A 23195-nucleotide genomic window follows, 5' to 3' on the forward strand; every position below is an offset into this window, starting at 1 on the left:
TAGGAATTTCAAAGCATGTACCAAGTATATCTGATTATTGACAACTCCTTCTGTCGGAAGCTCCAATCGCAACTTTGGTGCGGAATTTTGTGTTGTGAGTGTTTTGTGCGCGTCATCGACCCAATGTCACCATGTCGCGTGCAACCTTGAACGCACTCAGGTATCGGAATTCTAAGTTAGGACACCAAATCCAATGGGAAACGGTGATTTTTTTCTTGAATTCCAATTGAAATCACACGAGCTTTTTACGACTCAACATGTGATGATTCGTCCACGGAATTTTGATAATATCCAGTTCCTCGGCCATTTTCAACATCACGAAACAAGCTAACTTCATGATCTCCTCATAGAAGCAAAAATCATAATTTGAACCGAGATAATCAGCCTCTAAATTATCTCTTCCCCCATTTCTTTAGGGAGGGAAGTTCCGGATTCATTTTCCACGAGCGTTCTATGTCGTCAAGATGCAACTTGCGTCCACCACCCGGGAGACCCGGAAGCTTGGGGCTTATAAGCTTCAAGGTTCACCAATGAAATGATGATTTATCCTTCTCAATGGATCCCTAGGCCGAAAGCGGCGATATTCATAGTCTGGTTCCCTGATTTGAACCAGCCCTAAATCTACCTCATCAGAGTCTGGCCCGCAATGGCCCTGGTCATTTATTACATAGAGATGGCATCTGAAGTTCTGGGAAGAAGCTTCTCAACTCACTTGTATTTGATTCCTCGATACTTCGAGCAAGATGACGATGTACGGTCTCTATATCGTGCTTCTGGCTCTACAAGGCCTAGGATTGGTTTCCGCCCAAGGGTCCAACACAACCGAAAAGGTCTGGGGGGTATACGCATTCACGGTTTACGGAGACACCAAGCCGAATGTTCTTAGCAGCTCGAGTCCATTGACCGACTATGGAGCAACTGAGCTCGCCGCGGCAGCGTCGGACTTTCGTTCGCGCTATATAGCAAAATCTGGAATCTCAGAGACCGGAGTCCAGGGTATTTCCCCAATCATACTAGACTCGAATGATGTGGACGTGCTTTCAACAACCGATCAACATGTCATTGGATCTGCCCAGGCATTCATGCAGGGTCTCTACCCACCCCTTGGCGCAATGAATGTGTCGAGTCCACAAAAGGTGAATGGATCATTTGCTCAGGCGCCATTGGACGGATACCAGTACCCACGCATCGTCACACTCGGCGAGGCGGACCCTCAGTCTATCATGATTGAAGGTCAAGCCAAGTGTAACATGTATCAAACTTCTGAGAGTGTGTACCGAAACAGTGGCCCGGCAGAGCAAATGGCGCGGGACACAGATGCTTTCTACAAGGAGATCTGGAGCCTTGGGATGTCTGGGGTTTGGGACGAATCATTTGCAACATACACGAATGCTGTTCCTATTTCTGAATATCTGGACTATGAGAATCTGCATAACGAAACCTTCACGCAGAGCGTCACCGATGCCCAGATCATCCGCGCTCGCTGGTTAGCGGACCAGTATTTGTGGAACACCAACAGTCAGCAGTCCTCATCTACTGGATCCATGATCAGACAGATTAGTCCAATCGCTGGGCAAACATTGGCCTCGAGCATCATGCAAGCATTCGATTTGAACATCCAGCAAGGGGGAACACGGCAGAAGATGACCTTGATGTTCGGAGGTGATGAGCCAAGCATGGCATTGTCGTCTCTCGTGGGACTCGCGAATGATCACCAACCGAACTTCTTCTCACGTCTTACCCGCGGTGGCTCATTTGTCTTCGAGCTGTACAGCTTTGAGGAGAATGCCGATCTGTACCCGTCATACCCACAAGCCGAAAACTTGTACATTCGTTTCCTGCTCCACAATGGAACCGCAAATGGGACCGCCTTTGAGCCATATTCCCTGTTTGGGCACAGCCCCAGCCAAGCCACGATATCGTATTCTGAGTTCCGCTCTGAACTGGAGACATTTGCCGTGAGCTCAATTCAGGAATGGTGTGTGCAGTGCAATGCAGAATCATTGTTCTGCACAGGTGCCCTGGGTCAGGGTAATGCCACCCCAAAGAAGGGTATGGCTCCCGCTGTAGCTGGAGTTATTGGGGCCGTGGTGACGCTCGCCGTCGTTTCAATTGCTGCCATCATTGGGTTCTTCTTGTGCGGTGCCTGTAAGGGAAAATCTCGCAAAGTAAACGCCAGAAGCAGCCTTGGCGGGTTCAAGGGACCTGGAAAGCTTGCCAGTGACACAGACGTTTCCTTCCGTAACCCAATCTGGGGAGCCTCCAAGACTAGCAATGCTGATCCTTCTGACGGGATTCGCGCTGGGGTTGTTGTGCCAGGCCACGAACGTCTTGGAAGCTGGGAAATGGGGCAGGCAAAGAAGGAAACAGAAGCAATTGCGTCGGATGGAGTGCAGAAATCACCACTTGGAGAAGAAGAAGACGATTGGCGTATTCATAGTGGATTGCAGCCTGTGAAAATCAGAGAGAGTGTATAGGACAGAGCGATGATTCGTCGTCCTGAGGCTTTCATAGTTCGGGTGCCTGATTATGTGGTCGGCGTTGCTTGCGCTGGATCGGGACATCGTCGCCACGGCGATGATGTTGTCGATAATGGACGATGTCGATAATGCCCGTTTTAATAATTTGAGAAGGCCGTAAACAGCGCTTTTCCCACCCGTTCCTTTAGTCATAAGACTCTTTCTCACAACGCGTTCCTTCTCCATCACCTATCTCGTTGCATTCGACGCGTTCCCTCGCGTAGTTACCCGCGTAGTGGCCTTGCTCTCCTGCAACTTCGACTTCACTCGATCTCGATCGTTCTTTCTTCTTCAATCAACCTCGATCGTCTTGTTTCGTATGCTTCATCCAAGCCTTTCCTTCTCATCAAGCAGTGAATATTCCACATCCATTGCAATGATGAAGTATGAACTAACTTCCCTGCTGGCCTTGCGTCTAGAACCAGAAACTTGTTGCAGATGGACAACTGAATCCGCGCATTGTAAGTTTGCTTCTTGTGTCCTTTTCATCTCCTTGTCAAAGCTTTCATGGTGCAATGATGATCTGCTTGCTGGTTCACGCAAGAGGCAGTGAAGATTCTCCTCCATGAGGCCTCATCGGGCTTCGTGGGTCTGGACCTCACCGGCCAACCCTAACTCAGTGGTATCGGGATTGCTGACAGTGACAATCAACCTAGGTCGGAAGAGGTATCATCCTTGCAACATCAAATCAATAATTCGTGATAGCCCTCGAAGCCGATCGAACAGACACCGTTCCAGAGTGTTGCGACCGGTGAACAGCCTGATATTGAAACCCAACCCTCCCACCCAGTCAGCATCTGCTAAGAGGCCTTCTATGCACTCTTTCAGAAATAACGCTGGTTTTATCGAATTCCTCAAACAACATTCTTCCCCTCAACACCAGCGAGTCACAGCTGGAGGAAGAATAGTCCCAATGAACCCACGATCAGCTGAAGCGGACCCTTGGGTCCCACTGGTGGACAGGGTGAGTACAAGCCCGCCTGTAATGGGCCAGCCCTTTGTGGAAGGTCAAACCACAACAATGAGCGACGCACGACCCACTGGCACAGAAAATGTCAGATTAGTCGGCAGCGCAACCCAGCATTCAGAAAATGCAGAAGATGATTTGGCAGCCATGCCTTTCGTTTCGAACCAAGAATCGGCTCAGAGAGAAGTCAACACCGCTTCTCCTGGCCGCAGGGAACGATCGCCGCCGTTTATCTCATACATCCAAGAGCCCGTGGTGGAAGAAGACTGCGAGGACCTTATTGTTTGCCGCTGCCGGTCATGTATGCAAGATGACCCCATTTACATCCCCGAGGACGCACAGAGACGATGGGATCTGTATGAACGCGACATCAAATCAACAATGCAGGAGATCGCAGGGATGTGGCATTATCTCGATCTCGGCGATTGGCCACCCCCTCTTTATTACTTCCGCTTTGCAGAGGAGCTGATAATCGAAAACTCGGACACCTGGGAGGAAGGCGAGATCTTGCTCACGCACAAGCTCAACACCCATGAGAGATATCTATCAGAGATCAATCAGGCGATTGCAATGAGCCCTATTTCCAACGGACTCCTGCTAGATCGTCGCATTGAGAACACCATGCACCGTGGCAAACTTCGTGAAGCAATTGCCCTGCTCGACGAGAAAAGGTTTATGTTCCGCGACAGGAACGGGCAAACGATTGCAGCAGCTCCCACTGCAAATGCAATCTCCCGTGATGATCAGGAACCAGAGGAATCACCCCTATTTCAGTTGCCGGGACCAAGCCGCTCAATTCCAATTATTGACCCAAGTACCGGAGAAGAAGTCGGAATATCTTCTATGACACAAAGTCCGGATTCAGGCTATCACATCATAATCAATCCCATCACTCCCGCGTCAGCTGCAGCGGCAAACGAATGTTGTGGTGACAGAGGGCTGGTGGCATTGACTGGTGAACAGGGCGACAGAGCTCAGGGGACTGTACACAGATCACAAGACCCACTTGAGATCGTTCCTAGGGAATCCGGGGGGGCTCAACGATCAACTCTTTGAAGGCCATTCAGAACATGGTGACACCCGCTACCATCATGCAGCTAGCCGTCACATCTCGCGTGACTCTGAAGAAACTTTGGTATCGCCGAACGCCGAAGAACATGCACAGGTCGTCACGCCTGACTCTGGAGAAACACTGGTGCCTTTTACCGGCGAGGAAGATGAATTTCATCCACGCGACTCTTCATTAAAATTTGTGAGGTCAACTGAGGAGAGAGCTGAGCAGTCTACTTTGCATCATTCTGGAGAGGGACTGAGGTCGTTCAATGGCTCAATTGGAAGTTTCAGTGAGAGCGTACGCCGCCAGCAAGCTCGGGTACAAGATTATGAAGACGTATCGTTGCTTGTCGAAGACTTCGATAGAGTCTTGAATCTGCACAACGGCGTGCATTCCTTGCCTCGGAACTTTGCTATGGCTTCTGATGACATACCGTGGGATGCTGAAGACGTCTGGGATTTGGCGTTCAATCCAGGCAACAGGTGGCATTCTTTGCCTTGGAACTTTGGAAGGGATTCAGTGCCGGGGATACTCGATTTCTTTCACCAGAACCATCGGAGAAATGTGAATAACGGGGATAATGAGGCCGTTCGGACCACTGATGCAAGCACGACTTCGCCTGTTGATTGGGACGATATTATGAGGCTGACGTGCCCTTCTCCCACCCCGTGAGTCTTTTGTTTTGCGCAAGGATTTCAGTTGATAGGAGATTGAGATACTAATAACCAAACCCACAGGTCGGACCCCAATGACGACTGGAATCTCGGTAGGGCAGATGTGAGCGTTCATTCGACTCCTCAACCCTCTAATTCTGAGGCTGCCCCGCAAGTTGAGCCTAATGGGGGATATTTGCCGAGCACATCAATGAGTGGTACTCACGATATACGCGCAACCAACACGTTCCCTCAGCCAATGTCTGAAGCGAACGCAAATGCGGGCGACTCAGACGTGAACACTCCCTTGGGAAACGAGGGCCCCGAGGCTTGGACAGATGATTCTCCGCTGTCACCATCGCAGCCATTGGCAGTGGTGAAATTCCCAGACAATGATCTTCGTGTGCCTCGCTCGAACCAAGATGGGTCTCTCAACATGGGCCCTGAGGCTAGGGTAGTTGATTCTCCGCTGCCACCATCGCAGCCATTGGTGTTGGCGACAATTCCAGATAATGACCTGCGTGTGCCTCACCCGAGCGAAGATGGGTACGTCGATATGGATGGACCAAGAGAAGTCTCAGGTCGTAGTTGCGAGTCGAGCTCTCAACGCCTGGACAGTCCCGATGTAGCCACTGCCGAGTCCACTGGTTCACGGACAGTTGTGAGATTTCAGGGATCCCATCGCCGTCGTCACAACGCTCGCGCTAGTCTTGTTGCTTCTCTGCAGCACTTTTTGCCTTTCGTCACATTGAGGGATGGAGGAAGCATGGCTGCTGCGTTTGGGTTCACTGAGCCGGACCGTGTGGCTGGCAGATCTCAGCGTCTGTGGATTATGACACGATTGAATCGACACTCCGATGGACACTTCACTGCAGCGGCGCTTGTTAACACGAGCCGAATCAATGCACAGGCTCAGCAGGACTGGTTGCGAATTGAGTTCCCGACACTGTGAACCTCGACTGTGATTCCACGAAAGCTCAAGATGCACTTCAACCATCAATTGGAGTGTGATAGATTGAAAGCAACTGCCAGGAACAAAGCTGGAGTTGATGAGGCTTGGGAGGGTATGCACCTGCTGTTAGGCCAAAGTCAGCCCGGAAGATTTTAATGACTGTGAATATGGAGGCGAATGATACTTACGGCATTGAGCATGCAACGCACACATCAAATGCCCAGGTGCATGAAGCTGCAAATCAGCAGTGGAAGCTCTGGGCCGAAGAAAAGATGAAAAAGTGGTGGTGCGAGAATCGAAGCTTGGAATTTGGGAGGATAAGAGGCGAATACGAGAGAAGAGGGTGAGGGGTTTCCCAACGTGGAGATCAGAGGTGAATGACAATACAGGGCGCGCGCAACGTGCTACGTACCAAAACTGGATCAATACCGATAGCCCAAGGGCTCTAATTTACTTGCTTTTGCATGGAACACGATACGACCAATGCCTAAAGGGCCTGAATGATTAGCGAATGGAAAATATCTCTAATTTGAATTGCGTTCAGCCTAATCTGCCGACATTCTTCTACAACAGCCCTGGATTTGGAATGTTTCAGGCTTCCTATCCAGTGGATCCACGGGTGTTCCCTGTCAGAGAATGTAAAAATGTAGCATGTTTCGGGTAAGAGCATACATATGCCCAGGTCTATAAAATGGAGAGCTGAAATAGGTTTGTGTCTAAGAGTTTAATTATGAAAGGTTGCAGATGTGGCGCGACACCTGGGCATCCATGGACATCCAGTGTCTGGCATCGGATATAAACTGTTACTAGCTACTGCCCAGGTGTTCAAAGATTCCAGTGAAAAGAAAGGTACTATTTCACGAGTTTACAGGCATATGCTTACCCAGTGGGTACGGTGATACCAGTGAGGTGTTAGTTAGCTGGACAGACTATGCTGTGGTTGCCAGTTGACGGACTCATGCATCGCCCATCTGGTCAAACATAATTTGTATACTCTTTATAGAAGCCACGAGAGGTTGATTGTTCATACAAGATAGGTGAAGTGGGTGTACAAAGTACTATAACCTCGGGGTGGCACCCAGCAAGAGGCTATCAGCGTTTCAGTGACCAGAAGAACCTTAAGAGTTGATAGTAGTCGTACTACAGAAGGTACGCTGCCTGCTCCTGCTTTGTCACGATGAGGAAGTGGCCTGATGTCTCTTGTTTCTTTCTATGGCAGACATGCCCCCGCATTATAATTTTTGAAGCCTCTGAATGTGATTAATATCGAGTCCATCCGAGTCAGGGCTTCGGAGTAGAAGCAAATAAGGTATAGACTGTGAAAAGTGCCATAAGATGGGGTTATCCGATGCTTTGTAAGAGTCAGCCGGAATGCGTATGGGACGCCACCTATGTCGCCACCTTGTTTTTTCTTCTAGAATCCTTCCGTGATTGGTATTGTGTATATCATCGAGGCGAAGAGGCCGAGAATAGAGTGCAAAATCACGAACTGCTATATGTACCATCCTGCCTACATTTACTGACTCTCACAGAGGTTTTTTTCCCCAACCCTTTCTTCCCCGATGAGATACGTCAACCCTTGACGATCGAGACACTTAGTCCACTTTTTTTTGGATGACTAAGAATTTCTCCACGTCCTGGGCCTTCTCAACTTCCTCCTTGACTCGGCACTCTCTCACATCTACACTTGTTTCCACTTGACATGCCGTTTATTTTATGAGCCTAGATTTTGTGGCACTTGTCTTTTCCGGTCATTTGGGTGGACAGCCCCTGCATTACCGCTTCTTAACAATTGCCCCCCCGCGGTTATCCCCCAGCCGGCACTTGGCACTCTGGAACGCCAAACCCTTTTACCCGCCTCACGCCTTTTCTTTCCACCGCGTCCTCCTCAGTTCATCTTTCAATACTAGGTGATTGTCCGTTGTTCAGATCTTGCAGCCGCCGTGACACGCCCACTATGACGCAGCTCTTTGCCAGTCCGTCGGCAGTGACGAATAACGAGAAGCGCGGGAATTTCCCCGCTCTCTCCCTTCCTTCGCGGAAACACTCGAACGAATCCGGCCATCTTCCGACGAGAATTAAGAACTTTTTCCGAATCAACAGTTCGAGCAGCCATTCCCCCTCCAACGCCTCCGGCTCCAACAGCAACGAACGGGAACGAGAGCGAGACAGTCATGGCTCGGCCAAGAATGAGGCCAAGAATGAGAAGTCCACTTTCCGACAATCGCGATTCATGCCAACGATTGGTCGCAATCGGTCAACAACCGTCGCCAGTGAGGGCAACCCTCTGGATGATAGCATGTCGCCTACTGCGTCTGCCAACCCCTACTTTGCCCACCAGGGTCAGCCCGCCTTGCGACACCGTAACGACGGTTCCGTGCCCTCTTCTCCCCCAGATACCCCCGAGTTGCAGGTGACCGGGGTCTCCGCAGTGGAGCAGGCTACCACTGCGAATAAGGAGGAGTTGGCGCGCAAGTTGCGCCGCGTGGCTTCTGCCCCGAATGCCCAAGGTTTATTCACAAGTGGGCAGGGTGACCGACCGCAGTCGGCAGAAATGGGCAAGGAGCCCCTAATTGAACAGTCCGGAGCAGTGGGTTTGGCGAATGCTGCCAGCGACAAGGAGCTTGCTTTGGCGGTGCCGTCAAACATCGCTGATAACGCCTCTTTCCGTCGCACATACAGTTCGAACTCCATCAAGGTTCGCAACGTGGAAGTTGGTCCTGCTAGTTTCGACAAAATCAAGCTTATCGGTAAGGGTGACGTTGGTAAAGTCTACCTTGTTCGCGAGAAAAAGTCTAGCCGTCTTTATGCTATGAAGGGTATGTTTTCAAATACTGAATTTATTTTGAGAGGTCATGCTAACTTGCGCATAGTTCTGAGTAAGAAGGAGATGATCAAGCGCAACAAGATTAAGCGTGCATTGGCCGAGCAAGAGATCTTGGCCACCAGTAACCATCCGTTCATCGTCACGCTTTATCACTCTTTCCAGTCAGAAGATTACCTCTATCTCTGTATGGAATACTGTAGTGGAGGCGAGTTTTTCAGAAGTATGTATCAATTCATTCCGGATTCGACATTGGCTAGTATGACTTTTGCTGACTTACTATAGCATTGCAAACTCGCCCTGGCAAGTGCATCTCTGAGGATGCAGCCCGCTTCTACGCTGCAGAGGTCACTGCTGCCTTGGAGTACCTCCACCTCATGGGATTCATTTACCGTGATTTGAAACCGGAGAACATTCTCCTACATCAATCTGGACACATCATGCTTTCAGACTTTGATCTTTCGAAGCAGTCCGGGCCTGGCGGTGCTCCAACAATGATCCCCGCGCGTAGTGGCGGCGGCAACTCCACTACAGCTTTGCCCACCATTGACACAAAATCCTGTATCGCTGATTTCCGCACAAACTCCTTTGTGGGTACGGAAGAATATATCGCACCCGAGGTGATCAAGGGATGTGGTCACACTAGTGCCGTGGACTGGTGGACTCTTGGAATCCTGATCTATGAGATGCTCTTCGGTACCACTCCATTCAAGGGCAAGAACCGCAATGCGACATTTGCAAGCATCTTGCGCGATGAAGTGAATTTCCCTGAACACTCCAATGCAACACCGACATCAAATCTGTGCAAGTCCTTGATTCGCAAGCTCCTGATCAAAGACGAAACCAAACGTCTAGGTGCTCGCGCCGGTGCTTCAGACGTCAAGACCCACCCATTCTTCCGAACCACCCAGTGGGCACTCATTCGTCACATGAAGCCACCAATGATTCCTCACCAGGGCCGTGTAGGAACTGACACGGTCAATTTCCGGAACGTGAAGGAGAGTGGAAGTGTCGACATCGGCGGCACTGATTCCACTAAGATGAAGGGTGTCCCGATGGACTCGGGACTCGCAACCCCCAACGGCGAGCTCAATGATCCCTTCGAGGAGTTCAACAGTGTGACCCTCCATCACGAGGGCGATCAGTAGAGTCTCCGGCAGCTTTGTCACTTGTTTCTTTTATCCGATACACGAGGAAAACTGTTGTCTGTGCATCCGCCTGACGACTATGATGCATTAACGACTGTATTTAGATGCTTTTCTTCCGCAAATTGGGGGTATGGAGTGTTTCTGAACTTTTTTTTGGGCGGATCTATTCACGTTTTTTTTTTTTTTTTTTTTTTTTTTTTTTTCATCAAACTCGCTGCGTCTCATCGGCTGCACTCGGCATTTCGCATTTCTCATCGCACTGGTTCACTCCCTTATGCGAAGGCACGACATGGCATCGATACCAAAGCGTTTCTTGGCATTGTTGCCGTCATCCCTTATTTGGTCTTGCGTTCTGCAAATTGTGCTATACACTTGTCTTTCTGTTCTACCTTGCAGCGAATGGCGTTTGGGATGACTTGTTTTTATTTCGGGTGCGCTTTCGCGCGACATTTGGACGGTTCAATCTATCTCTATACGGCTCAATTTCATTACCTTTTCAATACTCCTTTTCCATGCTGTTCAAGGTTTGGTCGTGGTACATGGCATGAATATAAACTCTCTCTTTTGTGTCTATCCTTTGTGTTGTTCGGGATGGAGAACCTTGGAAATCTGCACAGGTGGAAACCGATGGGCGTGTCCATGGGTATACGAGTTACACTGATCAACGTGAGAATTGGACCCCGGACCGTGATGCTTCACCTAGGCATGTAATAGATTCCACGTGTATCCATGGATGCTTCCCGTTCTCGGTTTAGCAAATGAACCCTGTAATGGATTCCAAGTTTAGTTGTTTTTGGCGTTCTTTGCTCGCCTCGGCGCCTGGCTGGAGGGCCGGCGTGACATGGAAGTGTATTGCTCGGTCTTGTTTCGATATTCCTGATCGGAAATCACACACGAATGTTCAATAGAGGTTTTGATTACCGAGGGATGGGCACTGGAGGGTCAAATTAAACATCCTGCTAGTGCGAAGTCACCTGATGGTGAGGCTGAGAGTCGTAGCCCCCTTCACCTGGGCAGCTGAAAGGCAGCATCTTTCTCATCCATATTTGCAAGACGTCTCAGCCATGGAATCGACAAGCCATTTTGGTGTTAATAATGGTACACAAGTGGGTGTCAACAATGGATCTATCACCGCGAACTTTTACTCAGGTACGACTCGTACGAGGTTGTGCAACCTTGTTAGTACATCTCTGACCGTATCTCCCCTATAGATCTCACTGTGGTCCGCACCCTCGCCCGCTCTCTCCACCGATCGCTTGCCACATCGCGCGATCCATTTCAGCAAGTTCAGAATGAGCTTGCACTCCTTGTTGCTGGTCTTGAAATCGCCCACAGTCCGTCTTCGCTTGATGAAAGCGAGGTCTCCACATCAATGAAAGATGAGCTGCGTGGCTGCCAAGATAATCTTAATCTTCTCCGCAAGATGAAAGTCGACTACGACAGTCGGGATTCCGAAGTGTCTGAAGACGGGAACTTGAGTGATTTAGTAGAGAGACTGGCAGTGGTTAGGCTTGAACTCTCATATTTCACAACGACGTTGGGTTTCATAAACACCACCCGGATAAGGTTGGTATATGACCTCTAGGTACCGCTATTAAACTAACAATCTGCTAGAATATCACAGGAACATGTTGTGAGGATGCTACAAAAGTTTCTTTCTGATGATGAGAGCCGATCCAAAGCAAAAACAATTGTTTCCGGTCATTCAACCCTAAGCGATGATCGGGGGAGCTGGAGGCAGTTGCGAAAAGAACTCCAAGACGCAGGCATCAGCCCCAAAAGTTTCTCTGAAAACTTGGACCTCATTATCGCAATATTCCAGAAGTCTTTTGTAGCTGACATGCCTGATCTCGAAACTGTGACTTCATATATGATCGACGGCCCAGAGGAATTCTTCAATTCTCAATCGGACATGAGTAGGGCGTCAATTGTCTCAAACACCAATGAAAGTACATCCTCGATATGGGACATGGATGTTCTACGAAGGCTCGATGTTCTTGGGGGAAGCGATCATCAACGCGTTGACCCAGCCTCCATTACAGCAACAAATGACCTGATCCCATGTGCTAAAAAAGGAGATTTGAGGGCTGTCATACAAATGATAGATGGAGGCTGTGACGTCAATGCTTTGAATGAATTCGGAGATAGCGCGCTGTCGTTGGCGGCAGCTGAGGGACATCGGGATATTGTCCTGGCATTGTTTTCGAAAGGAGCTAAGGTCGGGACAATGAATCAAAACAGGGAAGGCGCTCTCGTGCAAGCGGCAAGAGCCGGGCACATTGAAGTACTCAACATCTTGATGGCTCATGTAGAGCCGATAGATGATTATCAGTACCACATGGCCTTGGGCGCTGCAGCAGAAAAAGGTCACACAGATGTTGTGAGGCTCCTGTTGGACCGAGGAGTTGATCCAAATCATCTTGATGCGGATGATGAGGATGCCAACACACCGCTGTTCAAGGCTGCAGGTAACGGCCATGACAAAATTATTCGCGTTTTGTTGGATCACGGTGCCAAACCCAATACTCTGAACTTCTGGAGCGAATCAGCGATGTTTGCAGCATGTCGCTCAAAGGAAGAAAAAAGTGCGCGGCTACTACTGAAATTTGGTGCTTCCCTCGACCGAAAAGCAGAAAGCATAGCTGATTATCCATTATGGAAGTTGTTGCATGATGACAGTCAGATGAGACGATAGGCCAAAGCATTGGAATTCCAAGGTTGAAATGTGGATTTAGCCCAGTCTTAATGAAACCCCGAGCTTCGGTCCCATGAAAGGCAGCATACCCCCAAAAAGAGTCAAAGCCATATGGAATTCAAACCTCGCAAGAAACTCCTACAAGGAAAATGTGAGTGGTTTCTTTGGTGTTTTCTCGGGTTCCACCGCCGTAGTTAACACAATTCCTAATGGCTGAAATCAAAAGCTGAGGTGGACGACGAGGGGACCTAGACTTTCTTTTGATGTTCATAGATTGAATGAATTTTAATAGCATTTATCTATCTGGTCTATAAACAATGAAATTTGGAGCATCGTCGAGACCCAACATGCCTCAATGCATGTGATGAGGGTCTGCTGCACAGGCCTTGCGACACTCTTCTAGAATCCTAGCCTGCTTAGCAACATCCCCCAAGCGACTGATGACCTCCTTATTACCGTCATAGAAGGTGAAAACAGCATATGGAATATTCACCTCCTGGCAGAATTCCTTAACAAATTGTTGCGTCCTGCGCAAGTTGTGCCTTGGAATCCGGGGGTACAGGTGGTGAATTGCCTGGAATTGCAGTCCTCCATGGAAAAAGTCCAACCACGGCGGACAATCCACATCCATTGTCGTGCGCAACATCTTTTGTGGGAACGACTCCGCAGGACCAAGATCAGCGGTTGACATCGCGTAGTGAGAGAGTGTGATCTGCACATGGAGCGGGGAGGTCACCATGTGTGAAATGAGCACAAAAGCCACTCGATTCCACCAGTCTGGGATGCTGCTCCAGACAACACCGTATCCGAACCACGCCCAGAAGAAAAGATGGCCTGCAAATTCAAACCACCGATGCCACCAGCCGGCACCTTGCTTTGGGCCTCGTCCGACAATGATATGCTCCCAGCTCAGGAAGTATAGGTTGAAACGTCCGAAGAGAAGAATAGGGTAGTACATGTAGTGCTGGTACTTGACAGTAATCTTAGCAAATGCATCAAACTCCATGATGCGGTCATAGTATGTGCTGCGGAGGGAATCGAAGAATCGGTGAGAGAGTGCGAAAAAGGGCATCAACTCGATATCTGGGTCATGCTCGGGTGCATTCGTGACAATATGATGGACATTGTGGCTCCGCTTCCACCAACCCAGACTCAAACCTCCCAGATAATCTGCGATGATCATGCCAATAACTGTATCAACTTGATAATTGTGTGTGATGCCCATGTGACCAGCATCGTGGGCAGAGAAGACAAGTTGGTGCCAGAAGAAACCAAGGAAGAGGCCCGAAGTGCAGAACCAGGACTTGTGTAGGAAGAAAAGGAAGAGCCCGAAGAATAGGGTGTAGCGGGAGATCTCGACTGCGTAGGCAGAGTAGTTGCAATTGTACAGACCGGCTGCATGAATGCGCTTGTTGAGTTGGCGGTATTTCTGCTTGATGTTCTCTTGATGTTCAAAGTCAAGAGGGGGATATTTGGCCATGTCCATCTCGATTTGCTCTTGTGTCCGAGCATCGATCACGTATGCATGGGGTTTGGTTTCTAGCGGAGGGGTGGCGCTGATTGCTGAAGAGATGGTCGAAACTGAAAGTCTGCGTCTGAGGCCTGGTCCATCTACCTGGGCGTCGAAGATAGGAGATGGTGGCGCAGAAATGTCTTCACTTGAGGATGAGTCGATTATCTCTTCTTCGTCTTTATCATAGAGTCGGAATTCGCCGCCCTGGATCGGGGGAAGGAAATTGGTCCATGGTCCTTCTATGCGGCCAATTTGGAATTTGCTCATGCGCTGACGGGCTTCCTGTGAATGTAGTCTTTCAATGAACGTTAGCCGAGTCACTTTGATGTTTTCAGAAAAACGCAAGAATCTTGGAACACTCACGCGTTGACTTCATCTGTAGCATCTTTGCCTATCATGTGCTTGATAGCCATATCACCACCGGGGTGGAACTTGATCCAGCCATCCAGCCTAAGCACTTTGTCGTCGACGATGATAATGAGCTTATTCTCGGCAATCATGCCCTCTACCTCACGTCTCGAGAAGACATTGTCTCTGCTTCTCGCAGGAGTTAATGATTTAGCCATTGTGCGGTCAACAGAAACCGATGGTAAATCGTTATTCAGATACTATTTCAAACATGGGAGCAGCACGCAGCTTTAAGAATAATCTCCACAGATATTCACACTGGGTCATTTCCATTCAGCACTTAATCTACACTGTTACCTGATCCTCAATTTTAGGTCATAGCGCGAGACATTTCCCGTTCCTTCAAACCCAGGGGACACCAAGGGGGCAGTGAAATGTGGTCGGTCCAACCGAGGGTGGACACGGGAGAACTTGGGGAAAAGAGTGGAGGCCGAAGTTGTTTGGTAAAGACTGTGTGACATTACTGTGGACACTGGCGTGGCAACTGGGGTGAATATGGCTTTTTGGAGTGGTGGGCCCGTACGCGTATCCGACGCCATGTCAACCATGTGCCACAAGTTGATAAGTTGAGCTAAACTAAGCTTAAACCTTGCCCCTGGCGGAAATTGAAAGAGATCGTTGGAGCGGCCCCCTATCTAGAAGGATTTGATCTACAGAATATCAACCTAGAACATAGAGCATTAGCAGAAATTTCGATTCCAGAAAATTCTCGTTCCCGAAGCAACACACAGTTTGCAAGATCTTCCAAATCTCATTCAGGTACGTGGTAATATAAGGAGTGGCGAGTCGTATTCGTCTCCAGATCTCTCTTTGGATACTCTTGGCGCCACTAACCATGGACCTAAGGCGGAAAAACATTGACACGTGTCCACCTCAAACCCTAGAAACGCAACTTTATCATTTCGGGTCAGGGACCAGATCACTTCGAGAAATCAGAGAAACGTCTGTGAACCGTCAAGATCTACTCCTTTTCTGCCCCGCTATTGTCGCCTGTGCCCCGCATCTGAGAATGGCTCACGTCGAATGAGTCCACACTTACGTATTGGCTTGCTGCTCAACTCAAGTCGCCACCTTTCATGTCTATCTTTTCTGAACCTAATTGCAGGATCATGTTGTCATGGTCCACTAGGCTGGGTAAGGCCGTTTAGCAACGGCAAGGCAATTACGATGGGAAGCATATCGACGTTGTACAAGACCACTCAGGTAAGGCCAAGGCTGTTCGCGTACACTAGAGTCAATTGAGTCTTAGGGCCGGCAAATCCACAATTTCCATTGTCTTAGCAGAATTGGCATGGTCAAATAAGTTATTTAGGGCGATGGCCTCGCGTTAGCCGCGACACTGAGTTGAAAATTGATCTAGGCTTCCAGATAAATAACGTGGGAGACATGTGATTTGGACAGTCTGTCTGAGACCCAGACACGACGCAGTGGGAAGGATTTACTTGGGACAATTCTGCCTGGGAAACGTATTTTGCTTTTTGCCTCCTAATTTCTCACACGTCTCTGGCGATAAGGCGAAATACAAAATATCCACTCTCGTGCGAATTCCGCATCGGGAGCGAGCGAACTTTGAGATTTGGCATACTTCCATGGTTGTAAAACTACGTACCAATATGCCTAACATCTGGGCAATCCAAGGAGAATGCTATTAGCAAAAATTTGTGCTTAATATTGTCTAGTCAAAACCAAGGAGACATTGCGTCGAAAATCCAGCAAGTACTCCGTATCATTCTCGAAGATACGGAGTACGGTGTACGGAGTATTCGTACTCCGTATCCAAAGAAGATTTAGGCTAAGACGCAACCACATATGATCCACTCAAAAAATGCGCTCGTTCCATTACAGCGTACATTTAGAAATGCTTGCATATGAGTCGACAATAGCGCTGGAGCCAAATAAGGAGCTTGGTCCCCTGAACACGAGCGACCCCTTCTATTTGTTAATGGGAGCTTCGTGTCCATGATTGAACCCACTTGGATCGTCACATACTAAAGTAACGCCGCAGCTCGCACTTGCGCTCGCAGAATCTATCAAACAAACATGTGCTCAAAAGGGGGAGTCACATACGATTCAAGACATATCTCAACCGTGCCCACTCTTTTGCGGAGCTTGCATTTGGTGCCAATCCCCAGCTTGTAGGGTCGAAGGTAGACATCGAATCAAATTGAATGCAACACGGGTGTCTGCTGTTTGATCTGTCCCGTCGATGTGTTTCAGAAGACGGGCCGCATTCGATTGCCTTCAGAATGCTTCTATGTGCTTCGTGTTGCGCATGAGATTTGCGCCGACCTATAATATAATCGTTGCCTACAGGCTGCGCCCCAACCATACTCTGGTATTTGAAAAGCTATAATGTCCAGTCACAAGCGATAACAAGAGCACTTGGGGGAAAAGAAGACAGCTCCAAGTAGCTTCGAATAATAGGCCAAGTGAATATCTACCATTGTTAGGCTATCTCTTCGGAATACCCCAAAATTAACCAAAAGGAGAGTGACTCTGCCGAGCACAGGCTTTTTGCCAAGGTGCGATTCACTTACTTCAATAATCTCGGTGAGCCTAGAAGCAGAATCAATGGCGTGGCTGCCTGTGTGGCCAGTGGCCTTCGGCCGTACCTAGTTCAGCAAAAATGCTCCATCCACGGGTACTCCATAAGGGGTTCACGAATACGACTAGAAGGCTATTTCAGGAGATTTTTATCATCCCTCGCCCACAAGGCAGCGACATCACTAGCTAGTCAACAGTCTAGCCAGCTTTTACGAGCTGTCCAGAGGGTGTCTGTCTCAATTCATTTGAAACGCCCCTATTTTTCTGCGCCCGTCGACTCAAATATTTACCATCTTCAGGTATTTGGCACTTGACATGTGGAGATATAGAGTAACTTTGGATATGAACACCGAGGACGTTAATTAGCGTTCATGGTTTAACGTAAAGTACTTACTCTCTGCTATCTTCTCTACATACCTCGATGTCAATTTTTTTGAATGAAATCTTAGCCTAGAGAAATTTTGAAAAGAGAGTGCAAAGCAACAAGCCCTTGGAAGCCCCGATTCGCCTATGGGCATCCATGAAGGGTTGGTGTTACGATCATCAACACCATCCCAGCGAGAACCACCTCTCTGCAAGCACGAAGTAGCAATTTAGTTCTATCGCCAACCTTGAAACAGAAGCTGCAACTTTGTCAACCTTAGAAAATAACACCACTGTATATCAATTTCTGGAGACACAGGACATATATCAACAATAAAAGCGAAATGGGGCTATTGATTTCTATCCTCCATGTTTTTGTTTATTTATCCTCGAAAGAAAAAGAAGGAAAACTATTACAGCGAATAAACAGAGCCTTGGAAGCAATGCCCATAGTTTAACTATCTATTTCTACGATATTTTATTGTCAAGACAACACATCAAAACGCGCGATGGCGAAAGTGCGGATAGACATGAACCCATAGGCCTGGAGATAAGCTTAGACAAGTCTCAAGCGGGACCTCCGAAAACACCTCAACACCCAACACGCGTCTGCGATTGACGCCAGCTTACTCCGTACAAACCACCACAATGTCCGCATTCGCGCCCGAAGACCCAGACGATTACTCGTACGCCGAGGCCGACCCCGCGGAAACCTCCACCCCTCCAATCCCAGATCAATCGGGCAACGAGCCGGAATCGTCACATGGCCGCGGCCACTCAAACAACCCCCTGCTGGGATCTGACAACCCACTGGTTTCCGATCTAGAGCAGGAGGTACTCGAAGAATATTCTCGACTGTTGCGGAATGTGAACCAGGTACGCGGACAAGTTTTGCCGTTGGCTTGGGTGCCTCCATCTTGGACACAGAGTAGATTGCTACCTACCCGGCAAACCATGATGGGGGGACCTCTGCTAAACGCTACCTGGTAGCAAAATACACTGGTACTATTGAATACTGATTTGATTTCTGTGTGCAGCTCTCCGACAAAGTCGCCGACCTTGCGGGCTCGCCCGCTTCCATGCCCCTCGATGGCCTACGTCTCCTAGAGCGCAAAACCGCGACAGTGTGTACTCTGCTCAAAGCCAGTGTGTACAGCATTGTTCTACAGCAGCAGATCTGGAACGAGAACGAGGAGCAGCAACAGCAGCAACAGAATGAGGCACAGTTCCAAGACCAACAGTATCAACATGGATATGAGGAAGATGTGACATTCCAATAAGGTTGCCTGTTATGAATGAGATTGACGAATTTTTATTACTCGCGTTTTATACCCGGGGTGTTGTTCGATTTCGAGTCTTTGTTTCTGGTGTTTGGAGGAACTGAGACTCCTGGATATATGATTTCTTCAAAAGATGCTGTGAAATAGCCCAAAATACTGGAATGTTGATGACGCATTCATGTTGAACAACCGACTTATACTTATACATGCAAAAGACACAAGAACATGGAAATGAAAAGCATTATATACACACTGGTACGAAACAGCCAGTCTGGTTGTTGGGAAGGCTTAAACCTTACCCGCGTAGTAGACCTTGCGCACGTCGACAAGCTTTCTGCCGAGGGCGTGAGCGATCTGATCGGGGTTGCGCTGGCTCATGATGGCCTCGTAGGCAGCCTTGACGGTGTTCATGGGGTTTCTTGAGCGGCCGGTCCGGGCCGACAGGTCGTGGATACCACCGGCGCGGCACATCTCGTAGATGAGGTGCTGAACGCGGAGACCGAATCCTAAGTTGTGGTCAGTGAAAGAACTGTACTGTGAGATATAAAGTTAACATACCAGGGGGACGGTGCATGAGCTGCAATGATGTAGCTCCGACCTTGCCCTTGACATCACCAAAGATGGTGCGGTTCTCGTAACGGGGGATGGGCTGCATGTTGCGGATGGCACGGTATTGGGATTGAATCTTGGCATCAGCCGCCTCGTCGGACTTGGCCTCGCCAATACCGAGAAGACCGTTTCCGTTACCAGCAATGGAAAGACGGTACGCACGGCGGACCTTTCCAAGTCGGGTCTGGTTGACGACACTTCGCGAGACAAGGGTCTTGGTCTGGAGGTTTGAGACCTGTCGCTCTGTGTACCCCGTGGCCAAGAGAAGGCTCTTGAGACCATCCGTCATTTCCTCCGCCTCGGCCGAACGCTCCTTCTCGCCCTTCTCGGCGGCTGTCTTCTGCTCTGACGCACTTGGCTCGTCAATGGTTTCACCGGGTCCGAAGAAGTCCGGAACAAGCGAGCTGTTCGGGTTCAGCTCGTTTTCCGCCTTGCCCTTTGTGACGCGCAAACTGTCTGCCCACTGAACGAAATCAGCACCTGTGGGATCCTTGCCTTCGGGGTATGATTCCATCCAGCGGCCAAAGTCCTCAGCGAAATCGTCATCGTTCTTGAACTTGAAGTTGTAGTCCGTGTTCTCCACCGGGGCGCGTTGGTGCCGGTCAATTGAGGGCTCAATCACGGAGAAATCATCGAGATATTTGATGCTCATAGGATCACTGCGTTCCTTCAACTGCTCGGCCAGATCCTTGGGATCGATAGCTGATTCACCGGCGTTGATGGCGGCCATCTGGGCTTCGAGGTACTGCTTGGCCAATTCGGCCTTCTGCTCTTCGGTGTAGGGCTGGTAGTTCTCCCCAGAGGTAGCCTTGACATTGGGGAATTTAGGTTTTCGGTTCGAGAGGGACACAGGCGTGGGATGGAATTGGCGACGCGGGACTCGAGTGACGGGCGTGGCAGCACGGGAGAAGCTGCACAGGAGGCATCGGGCCGGCCGTGTGACGTTCATGGTGATAATTGGATCAGCTCTCCAGCTGATGCCGGTAAGATGAGCTTTAAGAACGACGGAAGAGGCGAAATGCGGAGACAAGGGACGCAAAGGCACAAAACGCTGTCGGAGATGAAGCATCGGGAGGAATTTCTCTCTAGCGGGCGGTCAGCCCCCGTCCAATCAGCAACGCGGTAGATGCGTTTCTAATAATTTTCCCATCGGGCGATTCTCAATTCTAAAAATTATTCCGCAGTCACTTTTCACCTTATATGTTGGCGATACGATCTTTCGCTTGGCGACTGACTTCACCTGTGTCTCTCGGCTCCTTGCGACCCTTACAATTACGATCAGCTTCCGGTTTCTACCCCGATCGCCGTTCTGCGAATGCGCCATTCCCCGCGATAATGGAAAACAATACCAAGAAACAATTTGATGGCAAGAAGAAGTTCAAGAAAGCGAAGGTCGAGAAAAACAAGAGCAGTGGACACGATGAAGTCCTCCTGTGCGATATCAGCAAGCTCTTGAAGAGCAATCAGCCTGCGCAAGATGAAACCAACGACAGTGCGCCTACTGTCGTCCCAGAGAAGTTCACCGAGATCGATGTCAGGATTCTGGAGCTTTCATCTACTGGCGATGGTCTAGCGCTCTCTGAAGACAAGAAATATGTCTATGTCGTTCCATTCACAGTCCCCGGAGACCTTGCGCGAGTCAAACTCGTCAAGCACTTCGAGCCATTGTCGTACAGCTTAACCGATTTTGTCAAAGTGATCGAACCTGGCCCTCAAAGAAACGACTCATTGATCAATTGCAAGTACTTTGGAGAGTGCTCGGGGTGTCAACTTCAAATGATGTCATATGACGACCAGCTTGCACACAAGCGTCGCATCGTGGAGAAGGCCTATGCCAATTTCTCTGGATTGATCCCCGAGCTTGTACCTACCATTGGTGAGACTTTTGCCTCGCCAATGCAGTTTGGATATCGCACGAAGCTCACGCCCCATTTTGCAAACGGCGGCGCGAACAAAAAGTCAGACGAAGAGCCGATCGTTCCTCCCATTGGTTTCACATACAAGAACCGTCGTATGGAAATGGACATTGAAGACTGCCCTCTAGGTACGGACATCGTGCGCCGTGGTCTCACTACCGAGCGCAAGCGTGTCGCTCAGAATATTCGCTCCTATAAGAGAGGTGCTACCCTCCTGATGCGCGAGTCGACCGCGCGCATTCCCAAGGATGCTTCATCCACTACCGAATCCGACGCACCTAATGTTGAAGGTATTCCCGCCTCTGTGAATGCGGACACTGGTGATGTGATCCGTATCGAGCGCGAGAACTACATTGAAGAAAAACGGTGCATCACCAACAACAATGCTACTTCTTTTGAGTACATTGACGACTATGTCTTCAGCAACAAAGCTGGTGCTTTCTTCCAGAATAATAACTCCATCCTCTCCGGATTTACAGAATACATCCGCGAGCGAGCCATTCCTCCTGGCAACGACCAAGACGCCAAGCCCATCAAATACCTCCTCGATGCTTATTCCGGCTCTGGTCTATTCACCATCACCCTTTCCCCGCTGTTTAAGTCCAGTCTTGGTGTCGATATTGGAGGCGATTCCATTGTCTCTGCACGTGAGAATGCTCGCGCAAACAAGCTCCCCAACACGGGCTTCGCTGCTGCCGATGCCGCCACTCTCTTCAAAGACGTCCCTTACCCATCTGATCAGACTCTGCTGGTCATCGACCCGCCTCGCAAGGGTTGCTCTGATGACTTCCTGCGACAGATGCTTGAATTCAAGCCCCGTCGTGTTGTCTATGTGAGCTGCAATGTCCACACCCAGGCACGTGATGTCGCCGTTATGGTTCAGGGTGACGAGAAACAGAATGTTCGCTACGAGATTGAAAGCATTCGTGGCTTTGACTTCTTCCCCCAGACTGGTCATGTGGAAGGTGTGGCTATCCTCAACCGCACTTCTTTCCCTCAGACTCAGGCTGCCTAAGCTTGTCAGTCACGTCATTCCGAGCAACTTGCAAAAATCTTGTAGCATCTATATATTCATTGATTGCTTTTGATGGTGCTGGCTCGTTGATTTCATCCAAAGACATCTCTGTCCCTATCCTGATGTGGTTTTACACGGGGCTGGGTCGCACCTTTGGAGGTGGATGGTATATATGTCTTGTCTTGCATATCGCGGCGTTTTGGGAAGGATCTTGGGATAAAAGCAGGGGGCTTGATTGCGATAATCTGCATTTACGTGTTAGTGTAATACAACCTTGGAGATATCGACCTTGGAATGGTATCAGTTCTGAAAAGAACATTGAAGCCTATAACTACATTACTCTATAATATCTCACCCAGATGCCGGGGTGTAGTATGCCCAGGTGTTGTCAATGTTCGGCAGCAAAGCACCAATTGGTTCAAAACACGTAACAGCAGTAAAGCCTCCGCACTATACATATGACCTCTCCTTCCCTGATTAACTTTCCTATGCTCAATCTCTTTTTGTTTTTCAATTCTACTATTCATTCAAAACTCCAATATTCTAACCCACGTGGCGATGGCTGAGCAATCAGATACCGACAGTGGTTGTATCGCATGTGGCTGGACAGCTTTCAAGCAAGATCGGTGTCACTATTCAAGTCATGTGAAACTCTTGTACGGCGCATCCCAGCGCGGCGTCTGATCAATCGGTTCTGATGTCATCCTAAAAGATCGCCCGGACGAGGGCCCAAAG

The 23195-nt window shown here is 49.2% G+C and overlaps 8 protein-coding genes across 8 annotated transcripts; 6 read left to right on the top strand and 2 right to left on the bottom strand.

Moving 5' to 3' along the window:
• Nucleotides 1–743: 743 nt before the first annotated feature.
• Nucleotides 744–2477, top strand: N7506_005982 (uncharacterized protein; the record flags this gene model as incomplete). Its single annotated transcript, XM_056955275.1, has 1 exon — nt 744–2477. The coding sequence occupies one exon, from the start codon at nt 744–746 to the stop codon at nt 2475–2477; it is 1734 nt and encodes a 577-aa protein (XP_056809609.1).
• Nucleotides 2478–3540: 1063 nt separating this feature from the next.
• On the top strand, nt 3541–6145 carry N7506_005983 (uncharacterized protein; the record flags this gene model as incomplete). Its single annotated transcript, XM_056955276.1, has 3 exons — nt 3541–4414; nt 4545–5208; nt 5278–6145. 3 exons carry the CDS (start codon nt 3541–3543, stop codon nt 6143–6145), a joined length of 2406 nt encoding a protein of 801 aa, XP_056809610.1.
• Nucleotides 6146–8102: 1957 nt separating this feature from the next.
• On the top strand, nt 8103–10117 carry N7506_005984 (putative serine/threonine protein kinase (Nrc-2); the record flags this gene model as incomplete). The annotated part of the gene is made up of 3 exons (XM_056955277.1): nt 8103–8964; nt 9019–9192; nt 9255–10117. 3 exons carry the CDS (start codon nt 8103–8105, stop codon nt 10115–10117), a joined length of 1899 nt encoding a protein of 632 aa, XP_056809611.1.
• Nucleotides 10118–11181: 1064 nt separating this feature from the next.
• N7506_005985 (ankyrin repeat domain-containing protein) lies at nt 11182–12812 on the top strand (the record flags this gene model as incomplete). Its single annotated transcript, XM_056955278.1, has 3 exons — nt 11182–11266; nt 11329–11683; nt 11732–12812. The coding sequence occupies 3 exons, from the start codon at nt 11182–11184 to the stop codon at nt 12810–12812; spliced, it is 1521 nt and encodes a 506-aa protein (XP_056809612.1).
• Nucleotides 12813–13164: 352 nt separating this feature from the next.
• Nucleotides 13165–14891, bottom strand: N7506_005986 (uncharacterized protein; the record flags this gene model as incomplete). The annotated part of the gene is made up of 2 exons (XM_056955279.1): nt 13165–14620; nt 14689–14891. The coding sequence occupies 2 exons, from the start codon at nt 14889–14891 to the stop codon at nt 13165–13167; spliced, it is 1659 nt and encodes a 552-aa protein (XP_056809613.1).
• Nucleotides 14892–18288: 3397 nt separating this feature from the next.
• N7506_005987 (DASH complex subunit DAD3 family protein) lies at nt 18289–18920 on the top strand (the record flags this gene model as incomplete). The annotated part of the gene is made up of 2 exons (XM_056955280.1): nt 18289–18516; nt 18678–18920. The coding sequence occupies 2 exons, from the start codon at nt 18289–18291 to the stop codon at nt 18918–18920; spliced, it is 471 nt and encodes a 156-aa protein (XP_056809614.1).
• A 288-nt stretch (nt 18921–19208) lies between these two features.
• Nucleotides 19209–20478, bottom strand: N7506_005988 (mitochondrial 37S ribosomal protein uS5m; the record flags this gene model as incomplete). Its single annotated transcript, XM_056955281.1, has 2 exons — nt 19209–19426; nt 19479–20478. 2 exons carry the CDS (start codon nt 20476–20478, stop codon nt 19209–19211), a joined length of 1218 nt encoding a protein of 405 aa, XP_056809615.1.
• Nucleotides 20479–20864: 386 nt separating this feature from the next.
• On the top strand, nt 20865–22460 carry N7506_005989 (tRNA (uracil(54)-C(5))-methyltransferase; the record flags this gene model as incomplete). Its single annotated transcript, XM_056955282.1, has 1 exon — nt 20865–22460. One exon carries the CDS (start codon nt 20865–20867, stop codon nt 22458–22460), a length of 1596 nt encoding a protein of 531 aa, XP_056809616.1.
• Nucleotides 22461–23195: the final 735 nt, after the last annotated feature.

The sequence above is a fragment of the Penicillium brevicompactum genome (genome assembly GCF_028827555.1).
Source record: "Penicillium brevicompactum strain IBT 35665 chromosome Unknown utg000005l_segment0_segment0, whole genome shotgun sequence".
NCBI lineage: Eukaryota > Fungi > Ascomycota > Eurotiomycetes > Eurotiales > Aspergillaceae > Penicillium > Penicillium brevicompactum.